This window comes from Squalius cephalus (assembly GCF_949319135.1).
Source record: "Squalius cephalus genome assembly, chromosome: 9".
In the NCBI taxonomy this organism is placed as follows: domain Eukaryota; kingdom Metazoa; phylum Chordata; class Actinopteri; order Cypriniformes; family Leuciscidae; genus Squalius; species Squalius cephalus.
In genome coordinates, this window is record NC_137130.1 from 41,138,530 (window position 1) to 41,156,295 (window position 17,766).

The 17,766-nt window shown below is 45.2% G+C and overlaps 1 protein-coding gene across 4 annotated transcripts; it reads right to left on the reverse strand.

Moving 5' to 3' along the window:
* Positions 1 to 859: 859 nt before the first annotated feature.
* LOC307164943 (tripartite motif-containing protein 16-like) lies at positions 860 to 16,182 on the reverse strand. Of its 4 annotated transcripts, none has more exons than XM_079882173.1 (6): positions 15,518 to 16,182; positions 13,262 to 13,357; positions 12,941 to 13,174; positions 3,392 to 3,581; positions 2,666 to 3,156; positions 860 to 2,559 (listed from the first exon to the last, which is right to left on the reverse strand). In XM_079882173.1, the coding sequence occupies exons 1-6, from the start codon at positions 16,094 to 16,096 to the stop codon at positions 2,506 to 2,508; spliced, it is 1,644 nt and encodes a 547-aa protein (XP_079738299.1). In that variant the 5' UTR covers positions 16,097 to 16,182; the 3' UTR covers positions 860 to 2,505. The 4 variants fall into 4 exon arrangements, with proteins under 4 accessions (XP_079738299.1, XP_079738301.1, XP_079738300.1 ...); XM_079882175.1 differs by having other exon boundaries at positions 866 to 2,486; positions 2,677 to 3,156; XM_079882174.1 differs by having other exon boundaries at positions 866 to 2,486; positions 2,650 to 3,156.
* Between the last annotated feature and the right edge of the window lie 1,584 nt (positions 16,183 to 17,766).

Sequence of the window (17,766 nt, forward strand, 5' to 3'; positions counted from 1 at the left end):
AGCTTTCTTAAAGAAACACACGCACGCTGCTCTTAGGACACACGCACGAACTCGGCGTTCTTCAGCAACAAAGAGAACCATTTTGCAAGATAAGTTTATTGAACTTTTAATGTGATTTGATTCCTTGTTGTCTCTCAAGGTTAAATTGCCTGTGATTTTGCCATGCTGAGATCATCTCGGTGATCTCTTTCGTCCTGAACTTTAGTTTCACTTTCTCCCTTTCATCCTCTCCCTCTCTCATCTGTTATCCGTTTAGTCTTGTATTTGTCTTTACTGTTTGTATTGTTATATGCATACTCATGTAAATTGTAGAACTTGTATTCCTTAGTTCGATGTAGTATTAGTCCAATTATTAAAAACCCATTATATCCTAGATTGTCTCTGTATAAGTGTTCATTTTACAAGTCAATGAAACGACGATCAAGCTACGCTTTACAAATGCGCTACTGTTAAGTAACCTACATTTTATAAGAACAAGAAAGTAATTTTCATGGCCAGAAAATATAGCTTTCTTCGAATTATAAGAAAGAGATAATTTTGTTGAGAAGTTGATGGAATTAATTTTACGACCAGTTTGCGGGACAAACAACTGTTTAATTAATATATTAATTTCCCTTAAAATTATTCTGATTAATTGATCTGAAAGAGGGACATTTTGGTATATTAATGATTGAATTATAATTCATTGTAATTGAACATTGATGTATACGAATGGGTCTAAATTTCAGCTTCAATAATTTATTAATATTGTAAGAATATAGATGAATCAACCCGATTCATAATTCCCGATTCCCTATAATCATTTGAGCTAAGTCATATTCCTTACAGAATTTTTTTTATTTTATTTTTTTATATTTTTCATTGTGTAAACTGACAGTCCAATGAGATCACACCTCAGTCCAGAAGATGGCGGTAATGCACGTTTACAAACTGCCAAAAAAAAACTACAGAAGAAGAAGACGACATTTGCTTCTTCTGTTTCAGTCTTTGCTTAAGTGTCCCTCCACTAAGTATCCAAAGCTAAATCCATTCTTTCTTAGAAAGTCTAATTTGTCTTTATATGCCTTATCACCAAACTGATAACATCGCTCCAAGGTTTGGCCTTTCTCACAGAACGCACAAGGTTAAGTGAAAGCACTGGTAACTGGTGCTCTGTTGTTCTTCATCATTGTCAAGTCTTTTTGAGTTTCACCAGCCTGTTTGACGTCAGTTGCAAAACTTCTTTTTCCTTCTCTTTTCAGCTTGGTTCCTTGAAGACTTGTTGGTGTGTTTTTCATCTTCTGCCAAAGCATCCAAATCTCCAAAAGTGGGTTTGATATTACCTTTGCTTGGCGATCAACAAACTCCACCGACTGAATGAACTTGGCTCTTCTTCTGTTGTGCTCCTCACACTCGTAAGCATGGGCTCTCCATCTTTCACACAACTTGTAGAGCAGCTTTGAGATAATAATCCTCATGTTGGAAGGATTTTACAACTCTGTAACCAACCACTTTTCCAACCATATTCAGTGTCCTTCATTACGTTGCGCCAAGTGACCAGGAACAATGAAAATGCACTTCAAGATTTTCCATCCTCTAGGATATATTATGATAAACGGTCAAAAGCTTTGTGTTCTCCCTCTATGCGTCTGCACTTATTACATGTGTGTCAAACTCTTTTACATGCGCTACAAAATAGACGTCACTGAACATGCTCAAAATATAAATCAAATAAATATATTCAACAGTAAATGAATAATTAACAAAAATAATTATTATACCAAATTTGTGTAATACAAACATGAAATTATACATTTTGAAATTTGAAATATGGCTCTTACATCAACTATATTTACATTTACACAACTAAGAACAGTGTGAAAAGAGTTTCTTTATTATATCTGTCTGAATTTATAGACAAAACAGGTTATATGTGACTTTTTGGAGGGCTTTTATTTTGGAGTCAGACAGTCCTGACATTGTGTGAGTGATTTCTACTATCATTGTACTTTCATTCTGAAGTGAAATTGATGTTTGGAAACAGGGAGTTTCCTTTTATATAACTTTTCTTAAATGAGCAAAAAGGCAAAGAAATACACATTCTCTCATATGTACATATGCGCATATACATCCACATATATATTTACACAAGGCACACATAAGAGATAATGAGACAAAACAATATTGTTATTGAGTTTAGCAGGGAATATTATATCATCTTCAAGATCACCGCTTACTCAACCATAATCTGAACATGTTATTAATGTAATAAAGAGAAAGTAAGAGACTTGATTTATCATGCAGCTCAAAGCATTATGGGTAGAGTCTCTCTACAATATATTCTGATTCATCAACACAGTTTCACTGATGATCCTTTATAAACCCAAAACCCAGGATAGAGCGGTTGAGTGAATGTGGTCTGGACTGTGTGGATGAGGCTCATTGTGTCAGAGACTCTGTAGAAGGACAGAATTCCTGCACTGTGATCCACATACACTCCTATTCTCCTGTGATCCACACACACTCCTATTCTCCTGTGATCCACACACACTCCTGTTCTACTGTGATCCACAGACACTCCTGTTCTCCTGTGATCCACATACACTTCTGTTCTACTGTGATCCACACACACTCCTGTTCTACTGTGATCCACATACACTTCTGTTCTACTGTGATCCACACACACTCCTGTTCTACTGTGATCCACACACACTCCTGTTCTACTGTGATCCACATACACTTCTGTTCTACTGTGATCCACACACACTCCTGTTCTACTGTGATCCACACACACTCCTGTTCTACTGCTGATGGGCTTTACAGGGAGTTTAGTCTCTATGTTATTGTGTTTGAATGAGTATCTGTCAGAAGAGCAGAACAAACTCCAGGACTGATCATTACATCCAAACACACACTCATTACCCCGTCCCTTCCTGCTGATGCTCTTATATGACACTGATATATACACACCAATACCACCACTCCACTCAATCTCCCAGTAACAGCGTCCACACACACTCTCTCTACACAACACCTGAGGATTATATCCATCAAATCTGTCTGGATGATCAGGATACAACTGCATATGTGGGTCACTGCAATTAATCACTCTGTTCCTCTCAGACAGACGGAGGAATTTATTCACTGTGTTTAGATCCAGAGTGAGCTGATGGGAATCTGATGGAGATAAAACACATCAGAATCAGGAATTATGAATCTGATCTTTTAATGTGTCTGAACTCTTCATGTTCAATATATCATCAGTGTCTCAGTACAGTTTACCAGATATCCTGAGCAAATCATCATTTACATGATCAACTCTAAAACTCTTCTGTCATGTTTTCTTTCACTTCTCCAGGAAGAACATGAACACACTCAGTGAGTTTTTCTGCTTGTTTTCTCAGTGACTTACATTGTAGGACGTCGTTCCTGGTCCTGGGAACAATGTCAGAGATCTTCTTCAGCTCCTCTTTGCAGAAATCCTCCAGTTTGTCTCTCAGCTGAAGGACAGATTCTCTCACGCCATCAAAAGAGGAGAGAGAACTGAAGAGATTGTCATTTACGTCTGTAGATTCAGGAGGAGCTGAGAGAGACTGGAAACTCTAGAGAAAACAGAAATCAAAGCTCATCACCTCCACACTTCATCAATAACCTGCTCTACTGTCAGATTTGTGCGGCTCTTGTTGATCTTTAGTAACTCTCCTCAATCCAGCACTTTCACAGCATCAGCTTCATTCTTCTCATATTCATTATATGACATTAGAGACACAAGTTCTAGCATTTGCCATTTACACTATATGTGAACTTCCTAGGAAATCAATTTAAGCTCAATATTAGCTTGAGAAATACATAATTTTATTAGAAATGCTGCGATCATAAATCCTAATGTTTAGTGTTTTGAAATTATATATTTAAAAAATGAATGACAGCAGCAGTGAAATAAAGAAAATAATAAAAGAGAAAAAAAAAATTGTCCAGAAAACATGAAGGTGATTAATTCACATGTGAATAAAATCTAGAGGTCAGTAATATACAACATCTCTCTCACATGAAATATTTTAAATAATCATATAATAATAATTAGTTACATTTATATAGCGCTTTTTCTGAGACCTCAAAGCGCTTTACATAGATGGGGGAATCTGTATTATATTGTGTAAATTGAACTCTAAACAAGTTTAATACACTGGGACTGTCATTAAAACCTTTGTTCTCTTACGAGAGTTCTCTCGTACTGCGTTTTATCAAAACGCTACGGGAAAAGTCTCTTTTCACGATACACTGAAGCAAAAATTATCCTTAATTTTCATATATGTAAAACGCGTTGCGGCAGCAGCAGACAGCTGAAGCAAGACGGCTTGTCCGCTCATTGGCTGCTCTGCGGCAACTGCATAAGCCTATCGAGCGCAGGCTGATGCAACATCAGACCAATGAGGGCGCTTCGCGCCCTCCTCGCCACTTCCCGCCGAGACGGGCGTGGCTTACCTCTATAAAAGGAGCTCGAGAAGGCTGATTCACTTGATTTTAATCTCTTCAGCGAAGCGCACGCATCGCTGGATCACGGAAGCAGCGTCGTTTGAAGCAAGCACTTCAGCGGGACGAGCCCTCGAAGCCGCTGGCCAACGCCGCCTTCTACAGCCGTACCTGCTGCGCTTTCCGACGCCCATATCCTTTACTGTTGCTCTGTTTTGTGTGTGTGTGTAGTGTTCTCGTAGCACTCACCCCCTAAAAGAGCGGCGTCTTTCTAAAGATGCCTAAATCCTGCGGCTCGTGCAGAGCCCCACTCGCCGAGGGAGACGACCACGTCATCTGTGTTTCCTGCCTCGGTGAGGACCATGCAGCGCTCGCGCTCGCTGACGGCGGCTGCCCTCACTGCGAGCTTTTGCCTATGGTGGCTCTGAGGACCCGCCTGGCATCCTTTTCGAAGCCTGCATTCTCCGCCGCGATGCCGCGTCGTAAGAAGCGCCGCTCGCAGCGGGTCCCGGAACCCTCTCCAGCCCGACCAAGCTCGCCGGTTCGCCCGCCAGCTTCACCGGCCTCGCCCGATTCACTTCCTGATGCTCAGCGCCCGCAGTCTGCCGCCGCTTCATCAGAGGAAGTTGTTTCAGAGGCCGCGTCGGGGGAAAAGGATTCCTGTTCTCTCCTGGCTTCAGGCAGCGAGGATTGGGCGAGCTCTGAGGATCTCGCGCCTCCTGCCCGAAAGCCCTCAAAGAGAGCCAGCATTGAGACGGAGCTCATGCGAATACTCGCTTTGGCCGCGGCGAGCCTCGGCCTCGAGTGGTCTGCACCGGAGCCCCCCTCTCGCACCCGGCTTGATGGTAGCTTCCTCCCTGGTGAGCGCACTTCTCCGGAATCTAAGCCCGCTCCTTTTCTTCCTGAGTTACATGAAGAAGTTGCGAAGGCCTGGAACGCGCCCTACTCTGCGCGAACGCGCTCATCTGTGTCGCCTGCATTCTCCTCTCTGGACAAGGCGAATGACCGAGGCTACCTCTCTATGCCGCCGGTGGAACAGGCTATAGCGACCCATCTGTGCCCGCCCTCTGCTGGACGGCGGACTAAACCGGTGTTGCCTTCAAAAGCCTGCCGCATGACGTCGACGCTGCTCGCGCGAATATTCTCCGCCGCTGGGCAAGCCGCGTCAGCGCTACACACCATGGCTACATTACAGATTTTCCAGGGTGATCTCCTCCGTAAATGGGACGAGGTTGGGCCTGATGCTGTCTGTATTGCGGATTTGAGGAGTGCTTCGGACCTCACGCTCCGAGCCACCAAAGCTGCCGCACAAGCCATGGGACGCTGTATGGCTTCCGCCACTGTCGCTGAGAGGCACTTATGGCTGACGCTCACGGAGATGGCCGATTCCGAGCGCACCGCATTTCTCGACGCCCCGCTGTCTCCCGCTGGCCTCTTTGGTTCTTCTCTCTCCGAGTTCGTAGAGAGATTTACTTAAGCCCAGAAAGCGTCCCAAGCCTTCAAGCACTTCCTACCGAAGCGCTCTGGTTCCGCGACGAGTCGTGATAAACGGACCCCGCGAACCTCACAGCATCAGCCCCTGCCTTCGGCCTCCTCTTCGCAGCAGCCACGACAGGGCAGCTCGAGACCCCGCTCTCGATCGAGCGCCCGGCGCCCCGCGCGCACGCCGCGACCGAGGATTGCGGTGAAACCAGAGGTCCCGAAGAAGTCCTAGCCCGCCTAGGAAAGCGCAGGTGTGTGAGTCCCGTTGCGGCTGGCCTCCCACCCAAGCGCCTCGCTGTTTCAGCCCCAAGTTTCGCGGCTGTTCCAGCGTTTTCTGCAAAGCGCAAGCCTGTACAAGTGCCCGCTTGCCTGCACTCAAAAGCCGTTTTTACGGCTACCCAGATATATCCCGAAAAGAGTGTGATTTCTGGTGTCCCGGCCACGGCCGATGGTGCTATAAATGTAGTGTCGATGCCCACTCCTCAGTGCCCATCCCTACACACAAGCACAGCCCTGCACTCAGGGCTCGCGCAAATAAAATCGACTCAGGTCGATTGCGCTCCCCACATAGTAAAAGTGCCCACTACTCAGTGCCCACGAACACTATGTCTATCAGATCACAGGCTCTCTGTAAAAACGAGACCTGTGAGCGCGCGCGCTGCTTACACAAGCAGCGCGCCCCAAGCAGTAAATGTGCCCGCTTCCAGCCCACATCTACTTGCACACATGAGTCCCACGGGACTCGCGCAGCCCTCCCTCACTCAGCCAAACACTGTTGTAAGGTCGAGGGCGAGCGCTCCGCCCGCTGTATTAAGCACGCCCCCCGCCTCAAATGCCGCAGGCATAACGCCTACGTTTGTGAGCCCCGCAGCACCTCTGTCGCACGGCGAACAGAGCGCGCTCTGTATCCGGCCCTTAGCCAACCATGCGGATGCATGGGCAGCGCTTCCAGGGGTTTCGGACTGGGTCTTAGGCATTATAAAGAGAGGCTTCTCGCTACAGTTTCATCGACGCCCTCCGCGCTTCACAGCGCGCGTCGAAACTTCGGTACCGCTGAATGTAGCACACCTACTTCGCGCCGAAATATCGAAACTGATAAGCAAAGGGGCGATAGAGCTTGTTCCCCGAGCTCAAAGCGAACAGGGGATATACAGCAGATACTTTCTAGTCCCCAAAAAGGACGGCGGTATCAGACCCATTCTGGATCTCAGACGACTGAACAGAGTGTTAGTGAAACGCCGTTTCAAAATGCTCACAACCAGCAAAATTCTCGCGCATATTCGCCGGGAAGACTGGTTCATGTCGATAGATCTGAAGGACGCGTATTTTCAAATACAGATAGCGTCACATCACAGGCGATTTTTGAGATTCGCCTTCGAGGGTCAGACATACCAGTATACAGTCCTGCCTTTCGGCTTGTCCCTGGCACCTCGTACATTTACGAAATGCATGGACGCAGCGCTCGCTCCTCTCAGACTCAGAGGCATGCGAGTGCTGAACTATTTGGACGACTGGTTGATCCTAGCCCAATCACGATCTCAGCTCATAGAGCACAGAGCCATTTTACTCGATCACCTCGAGAATCTTGGTATCACGGTCAATTGGGCGAAGAGTTCACTGAACCCCAGTCAAACGATTCCGTTTCTGGGTATAGTTCTGGACTCACGGTCTATGACAGGGTGGCTGTCGCCACAGCGCGTGCTGAACATTCAGCGCGCGGCGAAGTCTTTCCGCCGCGGCGCTTTCACCCCGCTCAGGAAATTTCAAAGGATGCTGGGTCTCATGGCCTCAGCATCGTCAGTTCTCCGGCTGGGCTTGCTCCGCATGCGCCCGCTGCAGTTCTGGTTGAAAGCGCGGGTACCGCGCAGAGCGTGGGTGTCCGGTCATTTACGCCTCAAGGTCGATCAGGACTGTGTCACAGCCCTGGTGCCTTGGATGGCGAACGACTGGTACCAATCAGGTGTAAGCCTGGGGACTTCCTCGAGAGTGAGGATGGTGTCGACAGACGCATCCACCTCGGGATGGGGAGCGCTGCTCGAGGGCAGACCGTTCTTCGGCCTATGGTCGGAACGAGAAAAGCTCCAACACATAAACTGCCTAGAAATGCTGGCAGTGCACAACGCGCTGACGCGTTTTTGTCCCCACATCAAGGACCAACACGTCATAGTCCGTTCGGACAACATGGCAGTGGTGTCCTACATAAATCGCCAGGGCGGTCTGAATTCCATATCCCTGTACAGGCTGGCGAAACGCCTCCTACTATGGGCTCAGCACAACTTACGCTCGCTGAGAGCAGTACATGTGCCCGGGCTTCTGAATGTGGGCCCGGACAGACTGTCCAGGAACAACGTTCCTACAGGCGAATGGTCTCTACACCCACAAACAGTCCGGCTGTTGTGGGAGAGATTTGGCAAAGCGGAGGTGGACCTATTCGCGTCCCACGAAAACGCTCACTGCCCCGCATTCTTTTCAAAGACCGACAGCGCGCTGTCCCAAAGGTGGCCGCGCTGCCCGCTATACGCTTTTCCCCCCGTCTCCCTCCTGCCACAGGTGTTGGAACGGGTCAGGAAAACAAAATGCCCAGTGCTGCTTGTAGCACCGTTCTGGAAGAACCAGGCATGGTTCCCAGTTCTGATGCAGTTAGCAGACATCGCTCCATGGCAAGTGCCGTTGAGGAGAGATCTCCTCTCGCAGGCCAGGGGCTCGATCTGGCACCCACACCCGGAACTGTGGTCCCTTCATGTGTGGGCGCTCAACGGATACCCGTTAGTCTCGCAGAGGGAGTCATGAATACCATCACGGAGGCTAGAGCGCCATCGACCAGGCGGCTCTACGCTTCAAAGTGGTCGGTTTTCTCCGGCTGGTGTACAGCTCGGAGCCTTTCACCCCTCGAATGTGAGGTAGCGGAGGTTCTCTCCTTCCTACAAGAGCTGTTGGATAAGGGCAGATCCCCTTCCACGCTCAAAGTGTATGTGGCGGCTATTTCAGCGTTCTCCGGTTCAACGCTGGGTCAGTCACTGGGGAGGAATGATTTAGTCATCCGCTTCCTCAGGGGAGCTAGGAGACTGAATCCACCCAGACCTCCTTCAGTCCCTATGTGGGACCTTTCTACGGTCCTGGCGGCCATGAAAGGTGCCCCTTTCGAGCCTATCCAATCAGTCAGCCTCAAACATTTGTCTTTCAAAACAGTGTTTTTGATGGCTCTCGCTTCAGTGAAGCGCATAGGCGATCTGCACGCGCTCTCCGTGAGCCCGACGTGCTTGGAGTTTGGTCCTAATGACTCTAAAGTCATACTCAAACCTAAGCACGGCTATGTGCCGAAATCCCTCAACACGCCTTTTCGGGCTCAGGTCATTTCCCTGGCTGCCCTGCCGGCGTCGAGCGAGGAAGGGGACTCGAGTTTTCTTTGCCCTGTTAGGGCTTTAAGAACTTATATGTCCCGCTCTGCTGCCTTCAGACAGACAGAGCAGCTCTTTGTCTCGTTCAGCGGACGTTCCAAAGGAACGGCTGTTTCGAAACAGAGTCTATCCAGATGGATAGTTGACGCCATAGCGCTGGCTTATACTGCCAAGGGCATTCAATGCCCGTTGGGAGTCAGAGCGCAATCTACGAGAGGCGTTGCCTCCTCGTGGGCTTGGTCCAGCGGGATTTCCTTACAGGATATATGTCTGTTACCATATATCCTGTATGGTAACAATCTCTGTTACCTTAAATTATACGCTTATCTCTGTGAAGCTGCTTTGAAACAATCTACGTTGTTAAAAGCGCTATATAAATGAAGATGACTTGACTTGACATGTACGGCGGCAGGCTGGGCCTCTCCGTCTACATTTATCAGGTTTTATAACCTAGAGGTTCCCGCCTTACAGGCTAAGCTTTTGTCGGTGTAATCTATTTACAGGCGCAATGCGCTACCGACTATACTGGGCAGAACTGTGTAAGACCCACGTTTTTCCCACATTAGTGCAGGCTCCCTACCCTGGCTATGTGATGTCATATTCGCGTCTGTGGACATGTCTATATAAGGACGGAGGAAACCCCTCCTGTCTTTAGACTCTCCCTGTGAGGTCATGTTAAGCCTGCGGACGCTACAATATAGGGAATTAAGGCTCCCCCCTTTATTCCCTGACTCTGTGTGAGTCTATCTGGTGGTTATGCACTGTATGCCTGAAATAGCTTCCGGTGATCAGTGTTTTTATCCCAGCACGCACGGCGTTTTGCAAGGGGTTCCCGTAGCGTTTTGATAAAACGCAGTACGAGAGAACTCTCGTAAGAGAACGTACTCGGTTACTAACGTAACCTCGGTTCTCTCTAGAAGAGGGAACGAGTACTGCGTTCCCTTGCCGTGCGTTTGGTTCCCTCTGGTTCGCTTCGGCGATCAAAATCAAGTGAATCAGCCTTCTCGAGCTCCTTTTATAGAGGTAAGCCACGCCCGTCTCGGCGGGAAGTGGCGAGGAGGGCGCGAAGCGCCCTCATTGGTCTGATGTTGCATCAGCCTGCGCTCGATAGGCTTATGCAGTTGCCGCAGAGCAGCCAATGAGCGGACAAGCCGTCTTGCTTCAGCTGTCTGCTGCTGCCGCAACGCGTTTTACATATATGAAAATTAAGGATAATTTTTGCTTCAGTGTATCGTGAAAAGAGACTTTTCCCGTAGCGTTTTGATAAAATGCAGTACTCGTTCCCTCTTCTAGAGAGAACCGAGGTTACGTTAGTAACCGAGTACGTTTTATTCACAGAATTAAAGGGTAAAGTTTGCTAAATTCATATTTGTGTGATGAAAAGGCATAAATATGTAATTTTTTCCCGTTAATTTTAATTTCTATGAAATGTGAAGTACTATATAATTTAATATATGCTTGGATTTGGGGTCATTTAACTTTTTATAAAGAACTTTAAGTTTTATTTAAAAAACAATAGGCTACTGTTGCATTATTGTGCATAAGTGAAGAAACGATACAGTTGTATTAAAGGAAATAATATAACATTTCTCATTTTATTCTATTCGTTGTCCATTTATTTTTCATTGAATATATCATGTGTCTAGAGATTGGCTTTATTTAAAAGCACACTGAATTCATTTTGACATGGAGTGAATACAGAGAGAGGTTTTCTATCAGTGATCGGCAGCGAGTGATGAGGAGAGAGAAATGATCAACTAGAAATCTCAATAGAAAGTAAACTGGACAATTAGCTTACTATAAATGAGTTTAGATTTGGATACTGAGCACTGGAACCTGTCAAACTTTCAGTGCTAACAAACTACGCTGAACCACCGACCGCTAATGTTGTTCCTACAACCAATATGAGAACAGAAAAAAGATAATGAATGTACATCAGTTGGGAATCATTTCAATATTAAAGGGGTCATATAATGGTACATGCACTTTTACAAGTTGATTGCACTGAAATGTCTGTTGGCAGTGCCTGTACACAACCATCCTATTATGATTAAAATCCATCCAGTGGTTTTGTTTTAATCTCCATATATGTTTGACCATCTATGAAATCAAGCCGTTCGATATTGTGACGTCATAAGATCGTACGCCCCTCCCGCGATTGTGATTGACAGCCGTGTTTCAACACAAGACCCGCCCTGAGCGAGCTGTGACAGCCGTCGTCATAGTAGTCCGCCATTGTTGATATGCTGGAGTAGAATGGCGTCTAAGCGATTGTGGTGTTCTGTTCTTAGATGTAATAAGGAACACAGCAGTCATTTGGATGTTCCTAAATCTGAGCCGTTGAAGATGCAGTGGCTGAGTTTTGTTTTTGAAGCGATATGCCCAAAGGATTGACGCGGGGATTCCCTCACGGGGATTCCCCACGATCGTCCATGCTTTCATGTTAACGCGAATCATTTCACACCAGACAGCTTTACAAACGAGAAAAAACGGATCGGTACCAACGTGTTACTGCTGAACCTCCAGAAGATGTGAGTGTAATGTTTTATTAACCTTTATATTAGTATTTATATTAATCTTTGCGAAATTTGCAAACCTTGCTGCAGGCTTCACAATGAATGCGTCTAAGGTTTACACTCCGGGTACATTACGGCATGTTTTCTATGTACGACGTTCTCAATATAATTCATAATCACACGTTTATAACGAATAACACGTGGTTATTGTGTTAGATACGGTGTACCCACAGAACAGAGGGGCGGGGTGAGCAAAGCTCATTATCATTTAAAGACACATGCACTGAAACGGCGTGCTGAAAACAGAGCTGTTTTTGACCAGGTAAAATTAGTGTTTTCTTACAATACTAATGAGAATTTTTAATTAAAGTATATTACAAACTTTTAATTTAGACCCTAAAGAATCATATTAGCTTGTACAAAAATGGCATTATATGACCCCTTTAAGAAACAACTTATTTATATAATTTATGAAAAGTATCATATCAGTAGTTAAACATTTAAGTTTTGAGTGTGTAAGTTTTGGGAAGGGCCGAAATGTTCAGAAACGGCCCTGGTCTCATTGTAGACTTGAGAAGATTCGCTCAGGAAAAGCAGTTCAAAATCTACGAGCAGATTGAACATTATTTATAACTTTTGAGCAGTTATTGACACTGAAATCCACAAGGACTCTTAGGACACGATCCCAAGGTCAGGTTTTGTGTGGTTTCAGTATGTTGAAGCATTGCTAATATACAGACTTCATGTTTAGGGTCTTCATGGTCATCAACATGTTAAAGGCAAACAATTATGAAAATACTGTCAATTCTGTCAGGTTTGAAGATCATCTGATCCAACTTTGATGAATATAACTCAAATTACTTATCAAGTTCTGTGATTCCACCATTATATAAGAAATCAGAAGGAAAAACAATGTAAAAAAGTTTAACTGTGAGTGAAGATGATCAGATGAGAGTCTGACTGATGATTATATAATAACCGAACACACAGATCAACACTTCAGTCAGCGGCTCATTCTGCTCTCATGAAATGTTTCTCTGAGAGTCTCTTGCTCAAGTCCACTATGATCCTGTTCTTCTGGATCTCTGTTACCTGCAGGAAATGTATGTGATCCTGTGTGTGTGAAAGCTGCTCCAGCTCAGCGTCTCTCCTCCTCAGATCATTGATCTCCTGCTCCAGTCGCTCCAGTCGTTCTTCAGCTCGACTCACTGCAGTCTTTTCCTGATCTCTGATCCGCTGTGTCGCCTCGGAGCGGCTTCTCTCAATGGAGCGGATGAGCTCAGTGAAGATCCTCTCACTGTCCTCCACTGCTGTGTGTGCAGAGCGCTGTTAGGACACACACCACAATCACACAGTGAGCTTCAGTGAGTCCTGACTGAGACTTCTCAAACTTCTCTTCGTCTCCAGACTCACCTTATGAGACTCTACAGCCTCTCTCAGCTGCTGAAGATCTTTCTCTCTCTGCTGGATCCTCTGCTGGAACGACCTCTGCGTCTCCTTCAGCTGCTTCTGCAGCACAAACCAATAACACAGATGGCACTTTATACTGTCACTATATCATCATGTGAAGAGTTGAATCCAGTAACAGTAGAATTAATGACCAATGGCTGGAGGTTCAAACCCCTGAAGGGATGATTGATCAGTTTTACCACTAGGGGTGTGACGAGACACTTATCTCACGAGACGAGACACGAGATTAGAGATGGTTTACGGGACGAGACGAGATTTTTGCACAATATTTTACAGAAATCCTCAATGACAAAATTCATGTCTGGAAAATTAGACTGCAGGTTCATTTTGAAATGTTTTAACTAATAATCTTGTAATGAATGTCATTTCAGTTCTACTTTATGAGTATAAATTCAACTGCCACAAATGCCACAAACTCAACTGACTGGCTTTTCTCCTGTATGATTTCACATGAGTCTCTTCAGACTCTTACTGTACATTACATATGAGCTTCCAGAACTTCTGATTGAGATTCCAGAACTAAGAGGTGGTTACAACTACACAGTCCAGAGACAGGTTATTGTAAGCAGCCTAATTTGTGTGCATCAGGGAGCTCGCGTTTTACTTCAATTTAAACGACAGTGGAGGTGGTGGGCACCGTAATGTAGTGAATGTAGCGGTGGCGATATCGTGAGACAGATTTTCACTCGACAAGAAATTTTGTCACATTGTAGTCTCGCGAGATCTCGTGGCATTAGATCTCGTCACACCCCTAGTTACCACCATTGTACATGAGTTTAAATGAAGCATAAGGCCTGTTTCACAACGCAAGCAAAAGTATCATAAAAGTGAAACGGACACAGATGTAAAGCTTCACAATGACAGTGTTGCTGCTGAGTAATGGTACGGATCCACATTTGCGTCACGACTGAAGCGTGGTGTCGCAATGCCTCCCCTCATTTGTACGTTGATTGGCGTTCCACAAGCTTACCGCTATGGGCGTGGTTTTGAGCCAGCGGGGAATGTTGTGTTTTTAAAACATAGACTGTAAATAAAGATGGACAACGCCTCTTCGCTCTCTTTCATTGGTGAGAAGTGAAGCCGCCATTGTCCCGATATGGCGCTGACATCTCGGGACCGGAGTCTGTGCAGTAGCGATCTCGGGACCGGAGTCTGCGCAGTAGCGATCTCAGGAACAGATCTGCGCAGTAGCGATCTCAGGAACAGATCTGCGCAGTGGCGATCTCGGGACCTGAGTCTGTGCAGTAGCGATCTCGGGACCTGAGTCTGCGCAGTAGCGATCTCGGGACCTGAGTCTGCGCAGTAGCGATCTCGGGACCAGACCAATCATGACGTCACACCACCGTATCAAATAACTAACTAAAAACAAACTTATTTTAAAAGCAAACACTTGAACCTACATCAGTGTGATAAAACCTACAGTAAATGACAGAAACCATCTTTGGAAAAAAATATATTTGAAGTGTAGTTGGTCTCACGTGCCGTTAAATAACATGGGGAGGCGGGGTTTATGACCTATACTAGGACCAGTCATCGGGGGGGGGGCGATAGAAACGCTTTGGCTTCACTTTTCAGGGCTTGTGCGGCACGCTTGTTTTAAAACATTTGGACCCACGAGAGTCTCCACGTGCTCTACTTCTATTGGATAATCGCGTCGCGTTCAACGGATTCATTTGCATAAAGATGGGCATCGGCCAGCTTTTTGACGCGCATTTTTTCAAATGCAGCGCCGCCTTCCCGGGATGCTTTGCAGGCGCGTTAAAGTCGTCACCCATAGGAATAAAGTGGAGTGCGGCACGACAGAAGTGTTGCATGGACAAGTGGATCCGTACCGTAACAGACCTGCGGCTCTATATAGTTCAAATGACTGAGTCAGATTTACTGAACAGAAACTCTGTGTTCAAACTTGCGTTATTCTTGACAGAGATATATTTTGTTAAACAACAGGTGAATATTTTCCATTATTTTATGTTGCTTCATTAAAGCCTGTTTTACAAAAGTTTGTGCTGATCAATGTTTATGGTTAATTTCACTATATTTTTTTAAGTTCAACGCGGAGCTCAAATATACTCAGCAGGGAAAGTCCACTTGCAGCTTCTGTTCACTTCTGTGACGTCTGCAGTGTGAATGATGTTTCCTGATCATATGGTGCCAATATAAAGAGTGTCAACATTATTTCATCAGTGTGTAGTTTCATACCTGTTTCTCTGTCCTCTGTGCTGCTGCTGATACAGTGTTGTGGTTTTTATGTTCGTCCATCGTACACAGCACACATATAAACTTCTGGTCAGTGCGACAGAAAACCTCAAGGAGTTTATCATGTGTTTGGCAGATCATCTCCTGCAGTCGTCCAGTGGCATCAGTCACTTTATGTGGCTTACGGGAGTGAAATTCCTCATGACGGTCAAAATGAGTTTGACAGTAAGACTCCAGACACACCAGACAGGACTTGACGGCTTTGTGTTTTCTTCCAGTACAGACGTCACACTGCACATCTCCAGCTCCAGCGTAACAGTCAGCAGGAAGTTTAGTCTTCTTCAGTTTCTCCACCAGTTCAGCCAGCATGGTGTTTTTAGCTAAAGCAGGTCTTGGCCTGAAGGTCTGTCTGCACTGAGGGCAGCTGTAGACTCTCTTCTGATCCTCCTGATCCCAGCAGCCTGTAATACAGATCTTACAGTAACTGTGTCCACAGGGAGTGGTCACTGGATCCTTCAGGAGATCCAGACACACTGGACACAGGAACTTATTCTGATCCACTGAAATTCTGGCTTCTGCCATTTTACTGCATGAGACACACAAACACACAACAGCTCAACTGCACTTCAGTTTCTCTTTCACAAACTCTTCCTGCTTCCTGGTTCTGTGTTTGAGTGACGTGTGCAAAACAGATTTATCTACAAGTCTGTAAAGCAGATTCCTCATTCCTGGTCCTGGACAGCCTTATTCCTGTAGAGTTCAGTTTCAACCGTACTCCCACACACCTGGATGTTATTTTAAATGCAAAAAACCTTTCTTAGTTGATTCAGGTGTGTTCAGTAACAGCTGAAATGAAACCCTGTTGTGTCTCTCCAGGAAGAGAAAGAGGAACCCTGCTGTAAAGTCACAGATCATAAAACGTCCACTAGATGTCAGTCTCAGACAGTCACTCAAAACACTCAAAAAGTTACTGAGAATCAGGAAGACTGCATCCTAATGTCTACACTTGTACGGCATTAAAAGTGTGTCCAGTTCCAGAGGTGAAAAGTAAGTAATTATAAATACTTCCGTACACTACTAGTACACTAGTACATTTTCCATTTTTTTTCTACTTTCTTGAGTATAATTAAATGGTGATACTTTTACTTTTACTTGAGTTGAATAAAAATAAAGTATTCAACTTCGCTACATTTATATTTCACCAGTAGTACAGACGGAGCAACAGGGCGAGCTGGAGCTTTTCAAACTACTGGGGTGAAGCCCTGCGCTTGAGCTTCAGCCAATAAAAGACAGATCTGAAGCGCTTCAGCCAATAAAAGACAGATCTGAAGCGCTTCAGCCAATAACAGACAGATCTGAAACGCTTCAGCCAATAACAGACAGGTCTGAAATGCTTCAGCCAATAATAGACAGGTCTGAAGCGCTTCAGCCAATAACAGACAGGTCTGAAGCCCTGCTTAATAATATAGAATTCATAGACAATTGGAAAAGTTTTTGGGGCAAACCTGACCTGTTGAAAAGAGATGGTATTCATCCCTCCTGGGATGGTGCTGCTCTTCTCTCTAGTAATATGGCTCATAGTCTTAGAGCTCAAACATGACAATCTGGGGCTCAGGTCAGGAAGCAGACAGACTGGCTTAACCGACTGTCTGCTAGCGGCCTCGCGTCACCAAGGTCAGATAAATCCTATCACATAGAGCCTCTTTCACCTAGCTATCATCATATAGAGACTGTGTCTGTTCCCCGAATTTGGAAATCCAAAAAACGTTTAAACCCATCTAAGGTTAAAAATTTAATTGATGTTAAATAACCTAGATGTGCTGTGTTTGACAGAAACCTGGCTAAAACCAAACGATTACATTACTTTAAATGAGTCCACCCCGCAAGATTACTGTTATAAACATGAGCCTCGTCTGAAACGCAAAGGGGGTGGTGTTGCTGTAATTTATAGTAATAGTTTCAAAACCACTAAGAAATCAAGTTTTAAATATAATTCTTTTGAAGCATTGGTGCTTAATGTAAAAATATATAGTGTAAACGATAAATCACGTTTGAGATTTGTGCTGGCTACTGTATACAGGCCACCAGGGCACCATACAGACTTTATCAAAGAATTTGCGGACTTTCTATCAGAATTAATATTGACTGCAGATAAAGTACTAATTGTTGGTGATTTTAATATACACATCGATAATGAAAAAGATGCATTGGGATTGGCATTTAAAGACATTGTAAATTCAATTGGAGTTAGA

Coding starts and splice junctions, on each gene's coding strand:
- LOC307164943 (XM_079882172.1), bottom strand. CDS start 16,096: ATGGCAGAAGCCAGAATTTCAGTGGATCAGAATAAGTTCCTGTGTCCA. Junction 13,358..15,517: donor CACAGAGGACAGAGAAACAG/GTATGAAACTAC, acceptor TTTGTGCTGCAG/AAGCAGCTGAAGGAGACGCA. Junction 13,175..13,261: donor AGGCTGTAGAGTCTCATAAG/GTGAGTCTGGAG, acceptor GTGTCCTAACAG/CGCTCTGCACACACAGCAGT.